The 18,132-nt window shown below is 40.0% G+C and overlaps 2 protein-coding genes and 1 pseudogene across 2 annotated transcripts in view; 1 reads left to right on the top strand and 2 right to left on the bottom strand.

The window, feature by feature from the left end:
* LOC115436284 (zinc finger protein 345-like) overlaps nt 1-18,132 on the bottom strand; it is a 589,760-nt gene that overhangs the window by 229,285 nt on the left and 342,343 nt on the right. The window lies entirely within an intron of this gene.
* Nucleotides 1-18,132, bottom strand: part of LOC115435837 (zinc finger protein 420-like) — a 363,895-nt pseudogene that overhangs the window by 198,503 nt on the left and 147,260 nt on the right.
* Nucleotides 1-18,132, top strand: part of LOC115435836 (uncharacterized) — a 1,131,008-nt gene that overhangs the window by 1,071,902 nt on the left and 40,974 nt on the right. Inside the window, exons 3-5 of the mRNA XM_030158449.1 lie at nt 14,653-14,781; nt 17,439-17,508; nt 17,771-18,041. Of these exons, the coding sequence (XP_030014309.1) occupies nt 14,654-14,781; nt 17,439-17,508; nt 17,771-18,041 (469 nt within the window). The 5' untranslated portion in view covers nt 14,653. The remainder of the gene's footprint in view (nt 1-14,652; nt 14,782-17,438; nt 17,509-17,770; nt 18,042-18,132) is intronic.

Below are 18,132 nucleotides of genomic sequence, written 5' to 3'. Positions count from 1 at the left end.
GACTTGGATGTGTTTTCTTTTTATGCAATTTTATATCGGTTTAGCAGAATTTAATTACTTCAGCACATTTTAACCCATTAAGACCCAGTGGTACTTTTATGGCAGCTTCTAAATGATTTTTTTCTCTCTTTTTAACGTTTCTCATGTGATTTATCACCATTTATTGTAATATAAACCTCTGTGTTTTGCATTTTTCAGTGTAAATCACTTCCTTTACCCTATATTTAATTTACTGATCATGTAGATGTTCATTAAAGCTCAGAGTAAACTTAAAGGTATTTTGCAAAAACAGAGAAAACTGAAGAAAAAGTGACTGTTTCAGCAAGTGAGGACTATTACCATGTATTACAATTTTGCGGCTAAAACTCAACAGTTTATGGAAATAAAACTGAAGCAAATCTGTGTGAGTGCTTCAGCAGGACTCAGACTCAGGTGGGCACCCAGCTGTTAGAGTGTGCTAGTCTGGGAGCTCATTCCATGACGTGACGATGATATTGAATTATTTACTCACGATCAGTTTTTGGCCCCAAAACTATAGTTGTTGAAAAATAGGACCAGGACCAAAAGAGACAAGTGAATGTTTTGGGCAGATAGCGGGATGGACTCTCATGTACCCAGAATTGCAGCACTTCCCTCCTCCTCATTCATTCTCCAGACCGCATGACATGTGTGTGTGTGTTGCAAGGTTGCACAGGAGGAAGGGGTGGGGCGTGACAGAGATAAAAGGTCACCATGACCAGGTCCAGTGACAGCCAAATTAAACCAGTCTTAACATTTATTATCATTGATCAAAATTTTAGTCACGAAAATTTTAGTCATGCAGTTTTTTGGCGAAAAAAAAAAAAAAAAGCAAGTAAAAAGGGCACTTGTAGGCAGAGGATCAAAGCGGCAGGGGCTCAAGCCCCCCCGGCCCCCTGCTTTGCACGTGCCAGCATTTCAGTGACCACCTCTTCTGTTTCTTTGTGTTTTGATGTAGAGAGAAGCCAAAGGTGGATTTTAAGTGAAACCTAAAAGTTATATCTGGACAAACATCACCTGATTCCAGCAAACATGGATGGAAGAACCACCTGTGACCAGTGTGGAAATGCTTTCACCAGAGTAAGAAACCTAAAAATGCACCAACGCATCCACACTGGCGAAAGACCATATGAATGTGACCAGTGTGGGAAGTTTTTCACCCAAGCTCGTCACCTGAAAATCCACCTGTGGGCCCACACTGGAGAGAGACCCTACCAGTGCAGATTCTGTGACAGATCTTTTCTCACAGGTTCAAATTGTACTAAACATGAACGTGTCAAACATTTCCACAAAGGACAAAAACTGAACAGTCGTACAAAAAGTAAGACATTTGACTCTAGTGGTAAGATTCAGTGTCATAACACACCTAAACAGTTTGAATGTTTCCAATGTGGTGAAAGATTCTCGTCATCCTCTGCCCTCTGCTATCATCAGCACAGATGTGAATCATCGTCTGGACCAAAATGTCCCTCAGCATCAGATGACAAGACAAAACACAGTGTGTGTGAACCAGCAGCACCCACTTCTGACAAGAACATCAGACTTAAAAACCTCCAGATCAGACTTCACAGAATCCAGATGTGAAGACAAACATCAGACTGAAGGCTGTGTTTTGTTGTCTTCAGAGTACAGAAGTGTGTTCTAATGCACCACCTTCACAAAACAGTGACGTTACTGAACCTCAACCTGCCACGAGGTGAAAAGTTCAACTAGTGGAGGTCAACAAGGACCTGGTTTCTATGGCGATACTACTTCTCACTGACTCTGTGGACTTTAATCAGTAACTTGTTGTGATTCTGTTGCTGGTTGGGGTTCACACAGTTGGATTTCCATCAGTTAGAAACAACATGATGAACATAATATAACTGAGACAGAATGACTGATGAGCTGGTAGTGGTTTAGTCCCAAACTGAGGCCGACAACATGAAGGAGATCACATTCCATTGGAGGAGGAAGTCTGTTTAGCAGAAAGTTCACAACCACCAAAGGAGACGTCACAATGAGTCAGTGCTCCATCTAGTGGTCCAATCTGGTACTGGTCTGGTCCAGTGTTCTTAATATCAAACTGGTTTCAACTTTTTTTACACTGGTCTAACCCTGACCTGCAGAATGTGTTTGATTTGATTGAAAAAGCTGAACTACTGATGACTGTGGTAAAGAAGAACCACTGGATGAATCAGAAACATTACAAATATTTTGTTGTACTATGTTGTATTTTGTCAATTTGTTTTATTATAATTATGAAGTGGATTTGTAACAAAAGAGAATATTAGCATGGTGTATTTTCTTTGTGGCTGTGGTGATAAATGTGATTGCAGTAAAGCAGATGGAATCAGTCCAACGTGGACAAACCGACTCAAACAGGAAACTAACATGTGACTGTGGTCTGTCAGACTCAGTGGAGTCTAATGCTGCTGAAAAACCACACAGAAAGGCCTGACATGGTCAAAGCCTGACACCACAGAAGAAGAAGGAGTCAGTAGTGAATGTGTGCAGGGCTCATTCCACTCCTCTAGTGGCTCAGATGGATGAGGACCTGCTCCAGAGGTCAGAGGTCACAGGTTCCCATCCACTGTTTCATTTGAAGGGCTTTTTCTTCTGCCACTGTTTTCATGTTCAGACCTGATGCAGCCTGTGTGTAGAACTGATTCACACTAAAACAGGAGTGAACAGGTGGAACCGCCTCATCAGTCTCCTTGGAGCTCAGTGGGTTCAGGATCAGGTCTGGACCTCAGAGGTTGTGGGATCTGAGCTGGTCTTGGCTATAATGAGCTGGTTGTTGGACAGAAGTGGTTCAGTGACTTTATCCTTCCCCATCATCATGTGAGTAAAGGAAGGTGTTTCCTCTCATCATGTTGGGACCTCCTTTAGACAGGACTCATGTAAAACTGGTCCAGAAGGTTCTAGATCAGCCGTCCAACTCCAGCTGCTGTTTCAGAGACTTCCAGACCTGGACACGGTCTAATTCCAGGTCTTCAAATCATACAAAGAACTCAACTGTTTCCTGTCACTTGACTTAGTGGAATGAACCTACTCCCATCTCTGAATGTTCATTATTTACTCGTCTATGGAATTCTCCCATATTTAATTATTGGGTTTGGTTTTCCATGGAACCACCTACAGTCCACAGTATTTACCATAATCACCCTTTAACACCATCCACACATTATTTGTTCAATTACTTCTTAATGTGACCCTTTCCAGTTTTCAGTCCAGGTGATGTTATATTTGTGATGGAAAAATGTGTCAATAAAGAGCACAAAAGACAAGGCTGGTCTCACATGTGAGTTTATTCACCCTTTGGAAGGAGGAGCCTCTGGAACGAAAGCACAAGGCTAAGGTGGAGGAGTAAAAGGGTGAGGAGGAGCAAAGGCAGTGAGTCTTCTGTACACAAGATAATGGCATGGCACACAATGACAGGATTCTGACAGAAAAGAGAGAAGGTTAAATCAGCAAGTGGTGACAAGTGATCAGAACATCATGAAGACACAATGAGATCGGTAAGGAGACGTCCAGAGTTCCTTTGTATGAAGATGGGGAAAAACTAAGATATAAGATGGGGTGGGGGGGCTCTGGTCAGTGTGGCTGATAATGTGTCATTTTAGACTGGGGTCAGCGATCGATCAGTCGTGTATAATTTTCATCTTATCAACCACAGAAGGAACAAAGAAGCATTTGATGTTTTAGTAGATACAGATGGTGGACATGAAAGTTAACGTGAAGCTGCAAATCAAGTCATTTTCTGTAGATTCAGAGAAATGATGACATTAAACGAACAGAGCTTCCATGTGTAGCTTCATCTGCGTTAAAACAAGTGGATGTATTAGTGTCAATACACTGACATAGAAAACTGAAGGATCTGATTAAGATGGTCCAAAAACACCTGAAATCAGAGGACTGCACCCATGCATTTATTAGACATCTAGATTATCTATCATTTCATTTATTCACATTTATGTAATGATTCTGTTCAAACAACGCCGACAGTTATTTCTCTGCTTTGAAGAAACAGAGGATGTTCAGTCCGACTACGAAGTTTTTTCTTGTCAAAAACGTAGAAAACAAAAGAATAAGTCTCAGACTCACAAGAGAATAAACATGTTTTGGTGTCATGGAGGTAATAAATGTGACACTGATCCAGAGGGTTTAGAGATCAGGGTTTAGAGAAGACATTGTCATTAGATCTATTGGTCAACATGAACGTTTGAGTATAATGCTCTTTTGTCTAATTTGGTTTCTTTCTCTCTTTTTTTTTTTACTTTTTTTAATTTGGTTTGTTTCTATAGTGTCTCTAATGTGACAGGATAGTGGATTAGACAGAACCATAAAACTGTGATTTATACTGTTTTACATGTGTGTAATAACGCCTTATTCTGTAAAAACATTACACAAAAGTGACAGAACACATCATTCAGGCATCAGGTTTTAATTAAAGACACATACATATATTTAGGAAATAAGTTCTTAAATATCTGTACAATAATACAGGATTTGATTAAGATCATAAGTGGTAAATAAACCTAATCAGTCATGACAAAGTAAATGTTCCTCATATGTTTTTGTGTCTGCAAGTAAATAACATACAGCAGGGCCGGACTGAGACTCATTTTCAGCCCTGGAGTTTCATACCTCAGACCGGCCCACTTTAGATCACGATTATTAAAATCATGGAATTATAACCTTACATGTTAGGTCTACACACTGTTCTGCAAAGCCTTGTAATTCAGTGTATTTTCTAAAATATTTCCAATTCAGTGCAAGTAAAGGTTGCTTCACAATGTGGATTTATTTCTACAGTGAGTGCACATCCACATCTCCAACATTATTTTTCCTCACAACACAACAATAACAGAATCTATATTTTTGTTCTTATAAGTGTTAACATTTTTCAAACCTTTAAAATGTTTGAAATGAAATAAAAGAATATATAAAAATATTAAATTAAAAAAAAACCAAAACAGCTTGCTGCAATTTCTAATAACTATCATTTTTGTATCCTCTGCAACAAAAGATTTCCATCACAACTTACTTGTGGTTTGTTCCATCTTTGCTATTGAAAACTTTTAGTGTAGTGATATTAGGGGTTTGACGAGGATAAGAAAAAAATGTCTGTATATCCTGTGACTGAGGGTGAGCAAAGTAATCAAAGCTAACAGCAGACTCCTCTTCATCTGTGTCATTTGTGCCTAGTGGTTCAGGGTTGTGCTGCTGAGCTGCTCCTCTGTCATCAGTAGACTCTGCTCTCCCTTTCACACTTCCTCCAGTTTCTCTAGACTCGCCTGCACCTGGATCACAATAAAAAATAATATCTACAGACATTTGGACTTACTTAACCAATTAAGATATCTACATTGGCTAAATATGCAGGTTTATTTAATATTACTTTATGCTATTGCCTTTCAGTTGTGGGCTTTGTGTATTTACTGTCTCACTGTTAATAATAAAAATTAAAATAGGTCAGGACTATGGTTTGGGTCTAGAAAGTGGTTTTACTGGAACTAATGCTTGTTCACACAGTCTGTTCCAACAGCTCACCTTTTCCTTCCATCCTGACAGGAACAATCCCCTCATCACTACTGGCTCCTGGCTCTGCTTCTGACACTAAAGCACATTTTAAAAATGCTCATAATTCTCAGCACAAATCTTCTATTTTGCAAAGCCTTGGTGTCAGTTTCATTCATGTAGTGCTGAATCCTGGAGCATCTCAGAGCACCTTTCATATTGAACAGGCCTACACCATACTCTTCATTGGAGCCTATTTATTCTAATAATCTTCCCTCTCTGAGCAGTCCTACCTGCCCACTCTGGACTTGTGGGCTCATGGCTGGTGTCTGCTGTTGGATCTGCTTTCTGACTCTGAGGAGCTACAAGACAAAGTTTCCCAGTTATGTGGCGTCACATTATACAATTATTTAAATTGCATAACGTTATGTTCCACGCCACAGTGCCACACAATTCACTGACTCGATAATTAACTAGCTTGAAAGGTGGTTTACCCGGTTCATCGTCCTCATTAGTTGTTTCCAACCGGGAGGTCGTTTTTGGGAAAAAGTTGCAGATTTTGGCACATTTGGCTGCGTTTGCTTCCAGAGCTTTCCTCTTTTTAATTCTTGCTTCTCCACACCACTCTTGTTCTTTCTATTATCCATGCTTCAAACAGCAAACACAGCTGACCATCCACAGCCTACAGAGCACAGATCATATGTGCTCCACAGCTACAGTACAGAGCTACTAACCGTATGCAAATACAGGAAAATACCTGATTTTCACTTAAAAATACAAAATATTGAAGATATTGTAAATAAATGGTGATAAATAACTTAAGCTGGGTTAAAAATAGAGAAAAATTCATTTGTGAACTGCCACTAAAGAAGTATGGCTTCTACAAGGTCATTATGGGTTAAATGTTTATTATTAATCCTGGTTTTGTGCCAGTGTTATTTGTAAAGTAACTAAAGACTGACACCAGGTGGCGCTATATGACCCTCTGGTGAGAAGCTCCTCATGGTATTTCCTAAACTTCAACTTGTTTCTCTTCCTAAGTGAACTTTCTTAATGTTTTCTTTCTCGTCTCTGATGATTGTTTCTATTCTACTTGAAGACTAAGCTGAAAACCCAGACTATTGCACGACTTTAAAGTCACTGTTAGTCACAACTCCAATAAAATAATACTATAAATCAGGGGCCACCAACCCTGGTCCTCGAGGGCTACTATCCTGCATGTTTTAGATGTATCCCTCTTCCAGCACACCTGATGGTCGTTATCAAGCTTCTGCAGAGCTTGATGATTGGCTTATCATTTGAATCAGGTGTGTTGGAAGAGGGATACATCTAAAACATGCAGGATAGTAGCCCTCGAGGACCAGGGTTGGTGACCCCTGCTATAAATAGAATATATAAGTGGTCATGTACACTGTATCATGTTTACATTCTACATTTATGTTTCACCTGCATGAAATTAAACTCTTTTAACATAGATAAAGTACAAAAAAGTGCAATGAAAATGTTCCTATCTCAATGGATCTTTTGAATTGTTGACATAAAACATTCCTTCGTCATGATGTTTGCATGTTTGAATGTCCACAATGTCCACAGTGAAAGACAGATGAGGGTAAAACTACTGGACTCAAACATTTTCAGTTCCTCTATTAGTGTTTGTCCAGTCAGGAAAATAGAAGTGGAAGTTTCAGTGTTATATGACAACCACAACACTGATTACACAGTGTACCACTGGAAGGAACTCCTGTCACACAGAGCTGATGTCACTACATTCCCAACAGAATCTAAAAAACAACACATTTGACGCCTCATGATTCAGTTTGCAAATATAAAACTAAATTTCCTGAGGCCATTTGTTTATTAAATCATTGCAGAAAATGCAGCTCATTTGTATTTTATATGTATTTACAAGCAAACAAATGGCTTCTGTCTCACCTTTTTTTCCTGGTCTTTGCCACAACAGCAATGGTGAGAGGAAACACGACAACAAATATGATGAAAAGGACGATCCTGACAAGAGATGGTTGTCCTGTTGAAAACAACAGAGGACAGTTGGTTTATTATTTATTGATTAATCATCTATATTACCTGTATATATGTTATATTACCTGTATATATCCAATATCGCCTGTATATATCTTATATAGCCTGTATATATCCTATATTACCTGTATATATCCTATATCGCCTATACATATACCAAGTAGCTGGGATAGGCTTAAGCAACCCCTGGGACCCTAGTGAGGATAAAGCAGGTTCAGAAAATGAATGAAATGAATACCTGTATATATCCTATATCACCTGCGTGTGTGTGTCTATATATATATATTTCCTGTATATAACCTATATCATCTGTATATAACCTATATATATATATATATGCATACTGTGTGTGTGCGTATCTATCTATCTATCTATCTATCTATCTATCTATCTATCTATCTATCTATCTATCTATCTATCTATCTATCTATCTATCTATCTATCTATCTATCTATCTATCTATCTATCTATCTATCTATCTATCTAAAACCTCTATATATCCTATATTGCCTGTATATATCCTATATTAGACTTGGACAGACTTTATTGTCAATCATATATACAAGTATATACAGAATGAAATGTGGTTGCATTTGTTCGCTCCAGTCTGAAATATTAGAATGAATAAAAACAAATAAAATAAAATAAAATAAAATAAAAGTAGAACAGCAGTGGCAGAGCACAGACCTCATTCAGTCCCAGTCACAGACACTGGGAATGAGTCCGACCAACAGGTTCAGGACCTGCATCCAGGTAAATACACTTCTATCAGACTGACACAATATGAACTCAGGATAAATATGAAGATAATTGATTTAATAATTATTTACTTAGTGATTCCTGTGACCTGGACACATGTGATCACTGCTTTCACTGTCAATCAGCAGCGGAAATAAACCACGTCTTTTTCATCTGAATTAAGAGGAGATTCATAGTTTAATAATGTACGTTTGAACATTTCAGTCTGGAAAATGTTTATGGAAATGGATCCAATCCATACATTTCCCATAATCTGAGAATGGTTTTTGTTGTCTTCAGGTAACTCAACATGAGTTCAGTCAACACCTGTCAATCATGTGCAGGGACTGATGAACCTGGATCCAAACTCTAAATGTGTCTGACTACTGCAGCAAATATTCAGCACTGGCACTGACACCTGGGGTCCTCCATCTGGATCTGTGGGACCCCCTTTGGAGGACCAAAAACCTCCAGGCCCCCCTCAACCCCAACAACATTGGAACAGTGGTGCAATTAGAACTGTGATTGAAAGAAACATCAATATTGGAACAATACTTTTGGCTTTTTTTAAAAATCATTTGTTAAATATAATTAACCCTCCTGTAGTCTTTTGGCAGAAATGACCTGTGGTTCCATATATTCCTACACACTCTCTCTCTCTCTCTCTCTCTCTCTCTGTCCTTGTCAGGTTGAATGGACCCTCTGAATTCCAACTTTGAGTATAAACCGCCCCCCCCCCCGCTGTCTTTGTCGGGTCAAAGAGGGCCTATTGAGCTCAAAACAAAGACACAAGACAAAGGCAGCGGAAGGGTTAAGTTAAGAATTTAAGTTCAAAATAACTTCAATTTTGGCTTGAACAATATAAATAAAGTCAGACTGCTCCCTGAGACAATACTTTTACAAACAAAATACGAAATGTGCAATTATCTACAACTATGACACTGAAGTTCCTTTTTGTTGACCAACAAACACATGTTGGTACCACAGATGAACATGTGACCGATATCAGTGGGTCAATGAGCCCGTTTCCATTGGACATTTGAGCACATTAAAGTCCAAACTGGTCCAAAACACAAACATGTCTGTCCATGTGTCTTTTCCAGTCCAGTCCTTGTCCATTGTCCAAACCTAAACTCTTTGTCTAGTCTAGTCACAGATCACCATGGCAGTAGATTGGTTTGGTGGACGTCCCTAAAATGAGTCCAGGGTGCTCCAACGCTCAAACATTAGTTCCACCTGATACATGTTCTAACCCGAAGAACAAAACAAACACCCAGGACTGATCCCATGACCCCCCTGGTAAAACTTCACACCTCCCCTAGAGGTCCTGCCCCACAGTTTGAGAACCACTGGATTAGACTGAACTAACATTAGTCCAAGTTCAAGTACAAGCCTGGACTGGCTGGAATCTCCAACACACAACCACTGCTCAGCAACACTGGAAACCAACAGGAAACAGGTCAAAGGTCAAAGGTCAACCCTGTGAGCCCCTCCCACCTGAGGAATCCTCTGTACCACTGAACCCAAACCCATCCTCTATGGACTCATTTGTGGAGGAAAGGTGTTGGTTCTGTCCTCATTTACTGAGGTTTTCATCTCAGGGCAGATTTGACCTGCTGACATAAAGGATGGAAGAAGAATACGAAGAAAAACTGAAGATCTGTCACTGAGGATTCATCCCAAAGTCAGTGGGATCTAGTTTGGATTATAAATGTGATAGAACTGGAGGTAAAGTTGGACCCAGATAATGGTTCCTATCAGTCCATGAAGTAACGACAGTAGAAACTATTGTAAACATGTTCTCTGTTCTGACTCCTCCTCCTCTCATCCACTTCATGTTGGCTTCATTTCTACTTCCTCTTCAAACGGCAGGAGCTGTGAGTCTCTGCGCCACTCCATGAAGGTAATGTTGGACCTGTTTGACTCTCACCTTCCTTCACTGTGGGTTCTTTACTTCAGTAGAAACAGTAGAAACTGGATGAGCATTAATCCATGTGTTGGAGTCCGTCTGAAGTGACTGTGATGAGACCAAGCCTCAGAGTAGAAGCTGATGTGAAGTTCAGTGGTTGAACTCAGTGTTGTTGTTGATGATGATGTTACTGAGGGTCAGGGTTTTTCTCCTCACTGGGCCATAAAACTCCTCTGGACTATTTAGATTAGACTGGACTGTGTGTTGAACTGGAAACTTTACATCAGTAAAAGTACAGAGAAAATCAACAGTCATAAGATTCAAAATAGGGGAAGTGAATCTCAGCTACTTTGTGACAATGCCTTGATTTAATGTTACACCACAGAAACGGACGCTTAAAAAGAGGAAGTGTTGACGTGTCTGCAGCTGACCCACTTCTGAGCCTCAGGTGGTTGTGGACCAGGTGAACCACCGTAAGGCGGGGTTGGACTCATTGTCCCACATCCATCAGAAGTAAGTAAGTAAAGTTTATTTATATGGAACTTTTCACAGAAAGAATTCACAAAGTGCTTTAGAGTCAAATCAGAAGTAGGATCCACAGACAAACACAGACACACAGCTGTGTCCACAGACATAAAAACTAAAGAACATGGTCTGAAAACCCACAGCTCATTCAAAGCCTGTGGAAGCAATAAGGTGTGCAGCTGCTTTGGAAAAGACTGAACAGAATTTAAAGGGCAAAGTGATTGGAAATGTCATCTATAGTCTGGGGCACTGCTTACAGGCTCCGCCCCCTCTAGTGTTGAGGTGGGTGTGGGGATGACCAGCTGGTACTGACGCCATGATCTAAGAGCATGTGAAGGGTTCTACAATCTGACCAACTGGGAAATGTCAACCCAACATGACTGCAGACTTAGCTGACAGTGTGGGGTGGGGGGGGGGGCATGTGTTTCTACAACACCAAGGCTGAACATCAAAGCAACAGGACATCAGGACACACCACTACACACCACTACACACCACTTTTAACTGGCATTAATTGGTGTGTTATCTGTTCCATTCTAAGTTCTCCACATGTGTGTTCACGGTGCATCAAACTCCAAGCACTGAGGGTTAGTGTTATGTGAACTGGAGGTCTAGGAGTAAATTGACACGCTGTCAGATGGTGTCGAATAACAGACAAAAGGACAAAAATGTGTAGATATAGCAGCCAAACATCATAAGAACTGGAGTGACATACAACAGGATTTAATCAGATCAGTGCTGATCAAAGAGCTGGACTACAGTAGAGTCCAGCTCTACTGTGGTCCAGCTCTGCTCTACTCAACAGAGTACAGGAGTACGACACCAGATTAAAACATGGACAGAGTCCATTTCAGTGGAACATGTAATAGACAGATCCAGATGTGCTTTGAATGAACAGCACAGACTCAACAGTTTGAGAATCATGTGACCAAAACACCCCAAACTGTGGTATTTGACAGACACACTGTCCTGGTTTTGTGTTCCTCTGAACAGCTGAGTTGTTTCACAGATATGAGGACTCCTGTTGAAGGATCCAATACACTGACCTTTGACCTCTGGTGTCACCCTCAGGTGTCAAATCCAAACCAATCAGCTGTTGAGTCCAAATAAACCACATGTTCATGTTTGAGTGCAGACACTTAAACCTCCAGAACATTAGTGTCATTAAAGGTTCTAGGCAGGTTTCCAGTGGTCTGGGCATGTGCAAACCCATCCAAACATTAGCTGTTCAAATGAGTATACTGTTCCAACTGCATAACCCAAAGGAACTGATAAAACTGATTTGGTAGGTGTTTATAAGGACTTAAATGATTGACTTAAATTATAGATTTGTAGTTAAAAAATGCCAAAATAAGCCTGGTAATGGATAAAAACAAAAGAACATCAGTGTTTTTGTACTTACACAAATGATTAAAACACCGTGTTTCAGACAAAACTTCACATAAAATCCAATTAAATATTTGAACTAATATGTGTTTCTATGACACCAGTTAGTGTTGGAGCAAAAATGTGCCATAATTCAAATTTCATTCGGGGCAAAAGAAAGTAACAGATCCAACCAGACTATCATCTGAAAAGCACTGACTATTTAGTTTGAAGAAAACAAACACATAAGTTTCCAAATATAACTGTATTATATCCAATATATAGAATATAAGGAACCAGTACCTGTCCATCATTAAATGGAGTACCTGGATGTTCTTCTTTTATCAGACATTGTTAACTAAAGATGACAGTTTGTGCATTCTGCTGGAACTGAAACCTCACTGATCAGATCCTCAGGAGGGAACCCAAAGGAGGTTTTCTACCAGGACTTTGACTTTTATTGAACTTGGACTTTCCATATTTATAAACTTCCTCTAATCCAGGGGTTCCCACAGTGGGGTACTCATACCCCCAGGGATACTTGGAAGAAGCCCAGGGGGTACTGGGAATATTTTTTGAAAAATCCATTAAATAAGTCATCATGTACTGAATACAAAATAAATAAATAGAATTAATGCAGAAATATAAAACACAATAAATATATTCATATAATAGTTTTATTGTCAATCATCTTGTTGAAGCTTTGGAAACATTTGAAGAACATTTATATTTTATATGATTCAAAATGAGTTTATTTGAGTAGATAAGGAATTATTTTATGTTGATGTAAGGTTCATTGATTAATTAATGACCAATTTATTTATTTTTCTTATCAATGTCAGAGGGTGCTTTTCAGTTTAGATTTGGCACAAAAATGTACTTTAAAAATATATATTTTTAAATATATTACAGTTAAATATGTGTTGTTTGTTTACAAGGTTTGGTAAAAATAAACAGACACCTTTGGCACAGGAACACATTTGGACTCATTTTTTTTCAATCAAAAATGCTGAAGCCAGAGTTGGGGGTACTTGGATAAAAAAGTCTACTTCAAGGGGTACTCCACTGTAAAAAGTCTATTTCAGGGGGTACTCCACTGTAAAAATTTGAAAACCACTGCTTTAATAAGTATCTGAGCACAAGGGCTAGTGGATGTTTTGCACCAAATTTAAGTATTTCTGTCAGGATATTTTTAAGAAAACTGGATAAAAACAAAACAAACACATGCAAAGTTCAGATAGTTATCTATAATTTAGAAAACACTTGTATAAAGTACTTTAAAATAGGTATAAATATATTTACTTTCTGTAATTTTCATTATCCAGTTCCAAGTAAAACTATTAAAAACAAGAAGCACTTGGAGAGCGTAGACCTCCGCCAAGGCAGATCAGTGGGCCCCCGTGGCCCCCCCCACCCCGGATCAACACCAAAATTTAATCATTTGCTCCTTGTGCCAGTATCAACATTTCCTGAAATTTTCATCCAAATCCGTTTGTAACTTTTTGAGTTATCTTGCGCACGGACAGACAAACAAACAGACAAACCAATGCCAGCAAAAACATAACTTCCTTGGCGGAGGTAAAAATTAAAAAACACTAATTTCATGGTAACGGATCAAATGCCTAAAATCTCATGGCCCCAAACTTTACATCAATAAAAACAAGTTTTTGGAAAAGGTCATATAAAAATGTGACCATATTATGTTGGATACACAGAATAAAAAGGAAAATATGTGAAAAACAACTTATTATATGACATTTGTCAAATCTTTACAATATTTCTAAACAATGAGTAAATTGCTTTTCCCAGATGTGCTTTCAGATCAGATCTGCACTCCTTCATATGGTCGGAACTTTTTTACAGGAATTTTTCAAAACCAAAACCATCCAAAAACTCGACAAAATTTGCTCAAAATCAGCTCTAATAGGGTATTAGGGGACAATTAGAATGTTTGCCCACACATGTATACCTCCACTGGACCAGTGAACACAGGTCAGAATCACAACCTGCTGGTTTGGATTTATAGGGGATTCAATGACTTCTGGTCATGTGACCTCTGGTCATGTGACTTCTGGTTTGGACTGGTTTAGTCCTTCAGGTTTTAATGGGAATCTGAGAAACCATCATCACATGGTCATCGGTCATCATCACCGCCGTATTTTCTTCCTAGACTTTGAGAATCAGCTGTGCTTGTCCTTCCCTTCAGGTCCCATCATCAGCTCCAGGAGGCCATCTAGTGGTCTGACAGTAGAACTACAGCAGAACCAACACACACACACACACACACACACACACACACACACACACACACGTATCAGCCATTACACTTCAACTCACACTCACACCACAAAACAGCACCCACAAATACCTTCATGAAGTCCCATCTACATTAAACACACACCATATGAGATGTGGGATGCAGGTCTTGGTCCAAAACTCTGAGTCTGGTTTATCTCTGAACTGCTGGTCCACATCTGACTCTTCTCCATCATATAACCACATGTCAAACTCTGCTGTTTTCAGTGTTTGTTGTGTAACTGATGTGGATTCAGCAGAATGGATCAGTGTGAGGACAGAGAGGAGGGAGCCCCTCCCCCAAAGACCACCGACAGGACCCCCCCAGGACCTGGACCCAGCTGTGTGCCCATGAACAGTGATGACTCCATGGGTGTTTCAGAGACTCAGTAAGTGAACCTCAGATCTGGTCCAGATCCACCAACAGGGTTTTCAGCTCAGTCATTCCTAACTTGGCATTCTAGGTCCGACCTAAAGTTAATCAAATCAAATTTATTTATATAGCGCCAAATCACAACTAAAGTTATCTCATGACACTTTACATATGGAGCTGGTCAAAACCAGACTCTAAGCCAATTTACAGAAACCAACAGAATCCTCCAGGAGCAAACACTTGTGATTTGTGACAGTGGAAGGAAAAACTTCCCTTTAACAGCAGAAACCTCGAGCAGACCCAGACTCCTGAAGGATGGCCGTCTGCCTTGACCAGTTGGGGTTAAAGAGAGAGAGTAAAGGAGGAGAAAAGAGAGAGCGATAGAGAGAGACTGGGGGAGAGGGGGAGGTTGGGGAGACACATGGATGCAGCTGATGTACAGATAACTGAACTAAAACATCTATGGAACTGTATAATAAACCCTATCATAACTATATGGATAAGTGAGTGATGACAATGAAGGAGGAGAGAGGCAGGACCACAGCAGCAGGTCCAGAGATGATCCTGGGAAAACCTGTGATGATCCAGGGAAAACCTGTGATGATTCTGGGAAAACCTGTGAGGCAGTAAAGTACAGAGACTCCAGGGAAGAAGTCAAGTCAGTAGCATGTATTTACTGGGGCGTAAACAGAAGAGAGAATTAGGAGAGAAAAGGTCAGGGAGAAAGAGGAGCAGAGAGGAGGTCATAGAGGTGGAGCCGCCGCGGGTGCAGATCTTGGTGGTAGTAGCAAATATTCAAATGAGAACGAAGAGGAGAATGAGGAGGAGCAGAGAAGAGCTCAGTGTATCCAGATGAGTTTCCCAGCAGTCTAAGCCTATAGCAGCAGAACTAAGAGCAGCCTGTGCCGTCCTAACAATAAGATTCATCAAAAAGGAATGTTTTAACCTACTCTTGAACATACAGAGGGTGTCTGCCTCTCGGACCGAGGCAGGGAGGTGGTTCCACAATCGTGGAGCTTGATAGCTGAAGGCTCTGGCTCCCATTGTACTTTTGGAGATTCTAGGGACCACCAGTAAGCCTGCATGTTGAGAGCGTAGTGCTCTAGATGGATTGTATGGAACTAAAAGCTCTTCCAGATCAGTAGGTGCCTGGCCATGAAGGGCTTTGTAAGTAAGGAGGAGTATTTTGAAGTCTATCCTAGCTTTTACAGGGAACCACTGTAGAGAAGCCAACACAAGAGAAATATGGTCTCTGATACTGGTTCTAGTGAGTACACGGGCAGCAGCATTTTGGATTAGCTGAAGGGTCTGTAAGGACTTTTTTGGACCACCTGAGAGAAGTAAGTTACAATAATCTAGTCTGGATGTAATAAAAGCATGGACTAATTTTTCTGCATTGTTCTGTGTTAAAATATGTCTAATTTTAGTAATATTACGCAGTTGAAAGAAAGCAGTTCTAGAAATCTGTTTTATGTGAGAGTTAAACGATAGATCCTGATTGAAAATAATGCCTAGATTCCTCACTGTGGTTTTGGAATCCAAGGTAACACCATCCACGGTGACTACTTCGCTGGACACTGCATCGCTAACAGCTTTTGGGCCGAACACAATGACTTCAGTTTTGTTTGAGTTTAACAGCAGAAAGTTGTTGGTCATCCAATCTTTAATATCTTTAATGCACTTCTGTAGTTTGGCTCACTGATTGCCTTCATCAGGTTTAATGGATAAATATAACTGGGTATCATCAGCGTAGCAATGAAACTTGATGGAATGTTTTCTTATTAAGTTACCTAAAAGAAGCACGTATATGATAAACAGTATTGGTCCAAGAACCAAGCCTTGAGGTACTCCATAACTAACTATAGTGCACTGAGAGGATTCATTATTAATGTTAACAAAGTGAGAATGATCTGTTAGATAGGATTTGAACCACATTAATGCGGATCCTTTGATACCAATTGATTTTTCCAAACGTTGTAGAAGGATGTGATGGTTGACAGTATTGAAAGCCGCACTAAGGTCTAATAAAACCAGTATAGAAACCAGACCCTTATCTGAGGCAGTGAGAAGGTCATTGGTAACTTTGACCAGTGCCGTTTCTGTACTATGATGTTCCCTAAAACCTGACTGGAAGTTCTCAAATAAACTGTTGGCTTGAAGGTTATCACATAATTGATTGGCAACTATTTTCTCCAGAATCTTAGATATGAATGGAAGGTTCGATATGGGTCCGTAGTTAGCTAAAACTGCAGGGTCCTGTTGCACTGTCAGATTCACATGGTCTTTTTCTTCAGTCTATGGTTCAGACACTGGCAGGAGAATCACACTAAACCTGATCAATGAAAACCTGTTGTTGTGGTGGGAGATGGTCCTGGATGATACTGGATCAGAGTCCAGGGTTGATTCCTGGTCCATTGAACACCTTTGTATCATATGCTGTGAGTGTAGATGGTGAGGAGACTCATTGTTAGGACAGAGCTGTTGGTTTCATCCAAATGTTGATGAGATCATCTAAGCCCAGTGAGTGTGAAGTTCCAAACAGACTGATATGTTGATTCTCAGTGGGATCAGCAGGACTAGGACACCTGTCCCACTAGAGGGGGTCATGTGACTCATGTTGGTGTCAGTGTGGACAGACATAATGTGAGCTCATTGTTGATGATTGGTCCACAGAGTGGAGCAGCAGAGCTCAGAGGTTCCCACTGGTCTACAGGATCAGACTCAGCTGGACTCCATATTTGAGGTGTGTACTGGTCCAACATTTACTGGTCCATCTGTTCTGTCCAATCAATAATGTCCAATGCTGATGCAGTACAGCTTATTCATGTGGAACTCTTCAGGATGTTTTTGTCTTTGATATAAAATGAATGATGCTTATGTAATCTGTCAAAAATTTGGACAGAGGGTTCATTAAACCTGAGGATTACGTTGATGAACAGGTTAATGATCACATCAGATACAGACCTGGTTGTTTAAGGTGAAGATGCTCTTTTGGATCTTTACAGATAAAACAGATGGCGGCACTTAAAGAAAGTCTGTTGAAAATTCTGGTCAATTTGGCCGATGGTGATTTTAAAATGTTCAAGTGGTTCTTGACCATTGAAGAACTACCCATCCCAGTGAGTAAACTGGAGAACGCGGACCGGATGGACACGGTGGATCTGATGGTCCAGACCTACTACACAAATACTCAGAGAGTCACTGTAAGGGTTCTGGAGAAGATGGACAGGACTGATCTGGTGAAGAAACTTTCAAAAGGCATCCCAGTATCTAAAGGTCAGTCATTAATAAGTAATTAGTAAAGTAAGAGGTTCCATATTTCATTCCCCTGTGACACATTAAACATAAGGACGGTGGTAATGTTGTT

Source organism: Sphaeramia orbicularis, chromosome 16, assembly GCF_902148855.1.
Source record: "Sphaeramia orbicularis chromosome 16, fSphaOr1.1, whole genome shotgun sequence".
NCBI classification, from domain to species: Eukaryota; Metazoa; Chordata; class Actinopteri; order Kurtiformes; family Apogonidae; genus Sphaeramia; species Sphaeramia orbicularis.
The sequence above is the reverse complement of the archived record's forward strand: the minus strand, read 5'-3'. Positions and strand labels throughout refer to the sequence as shown.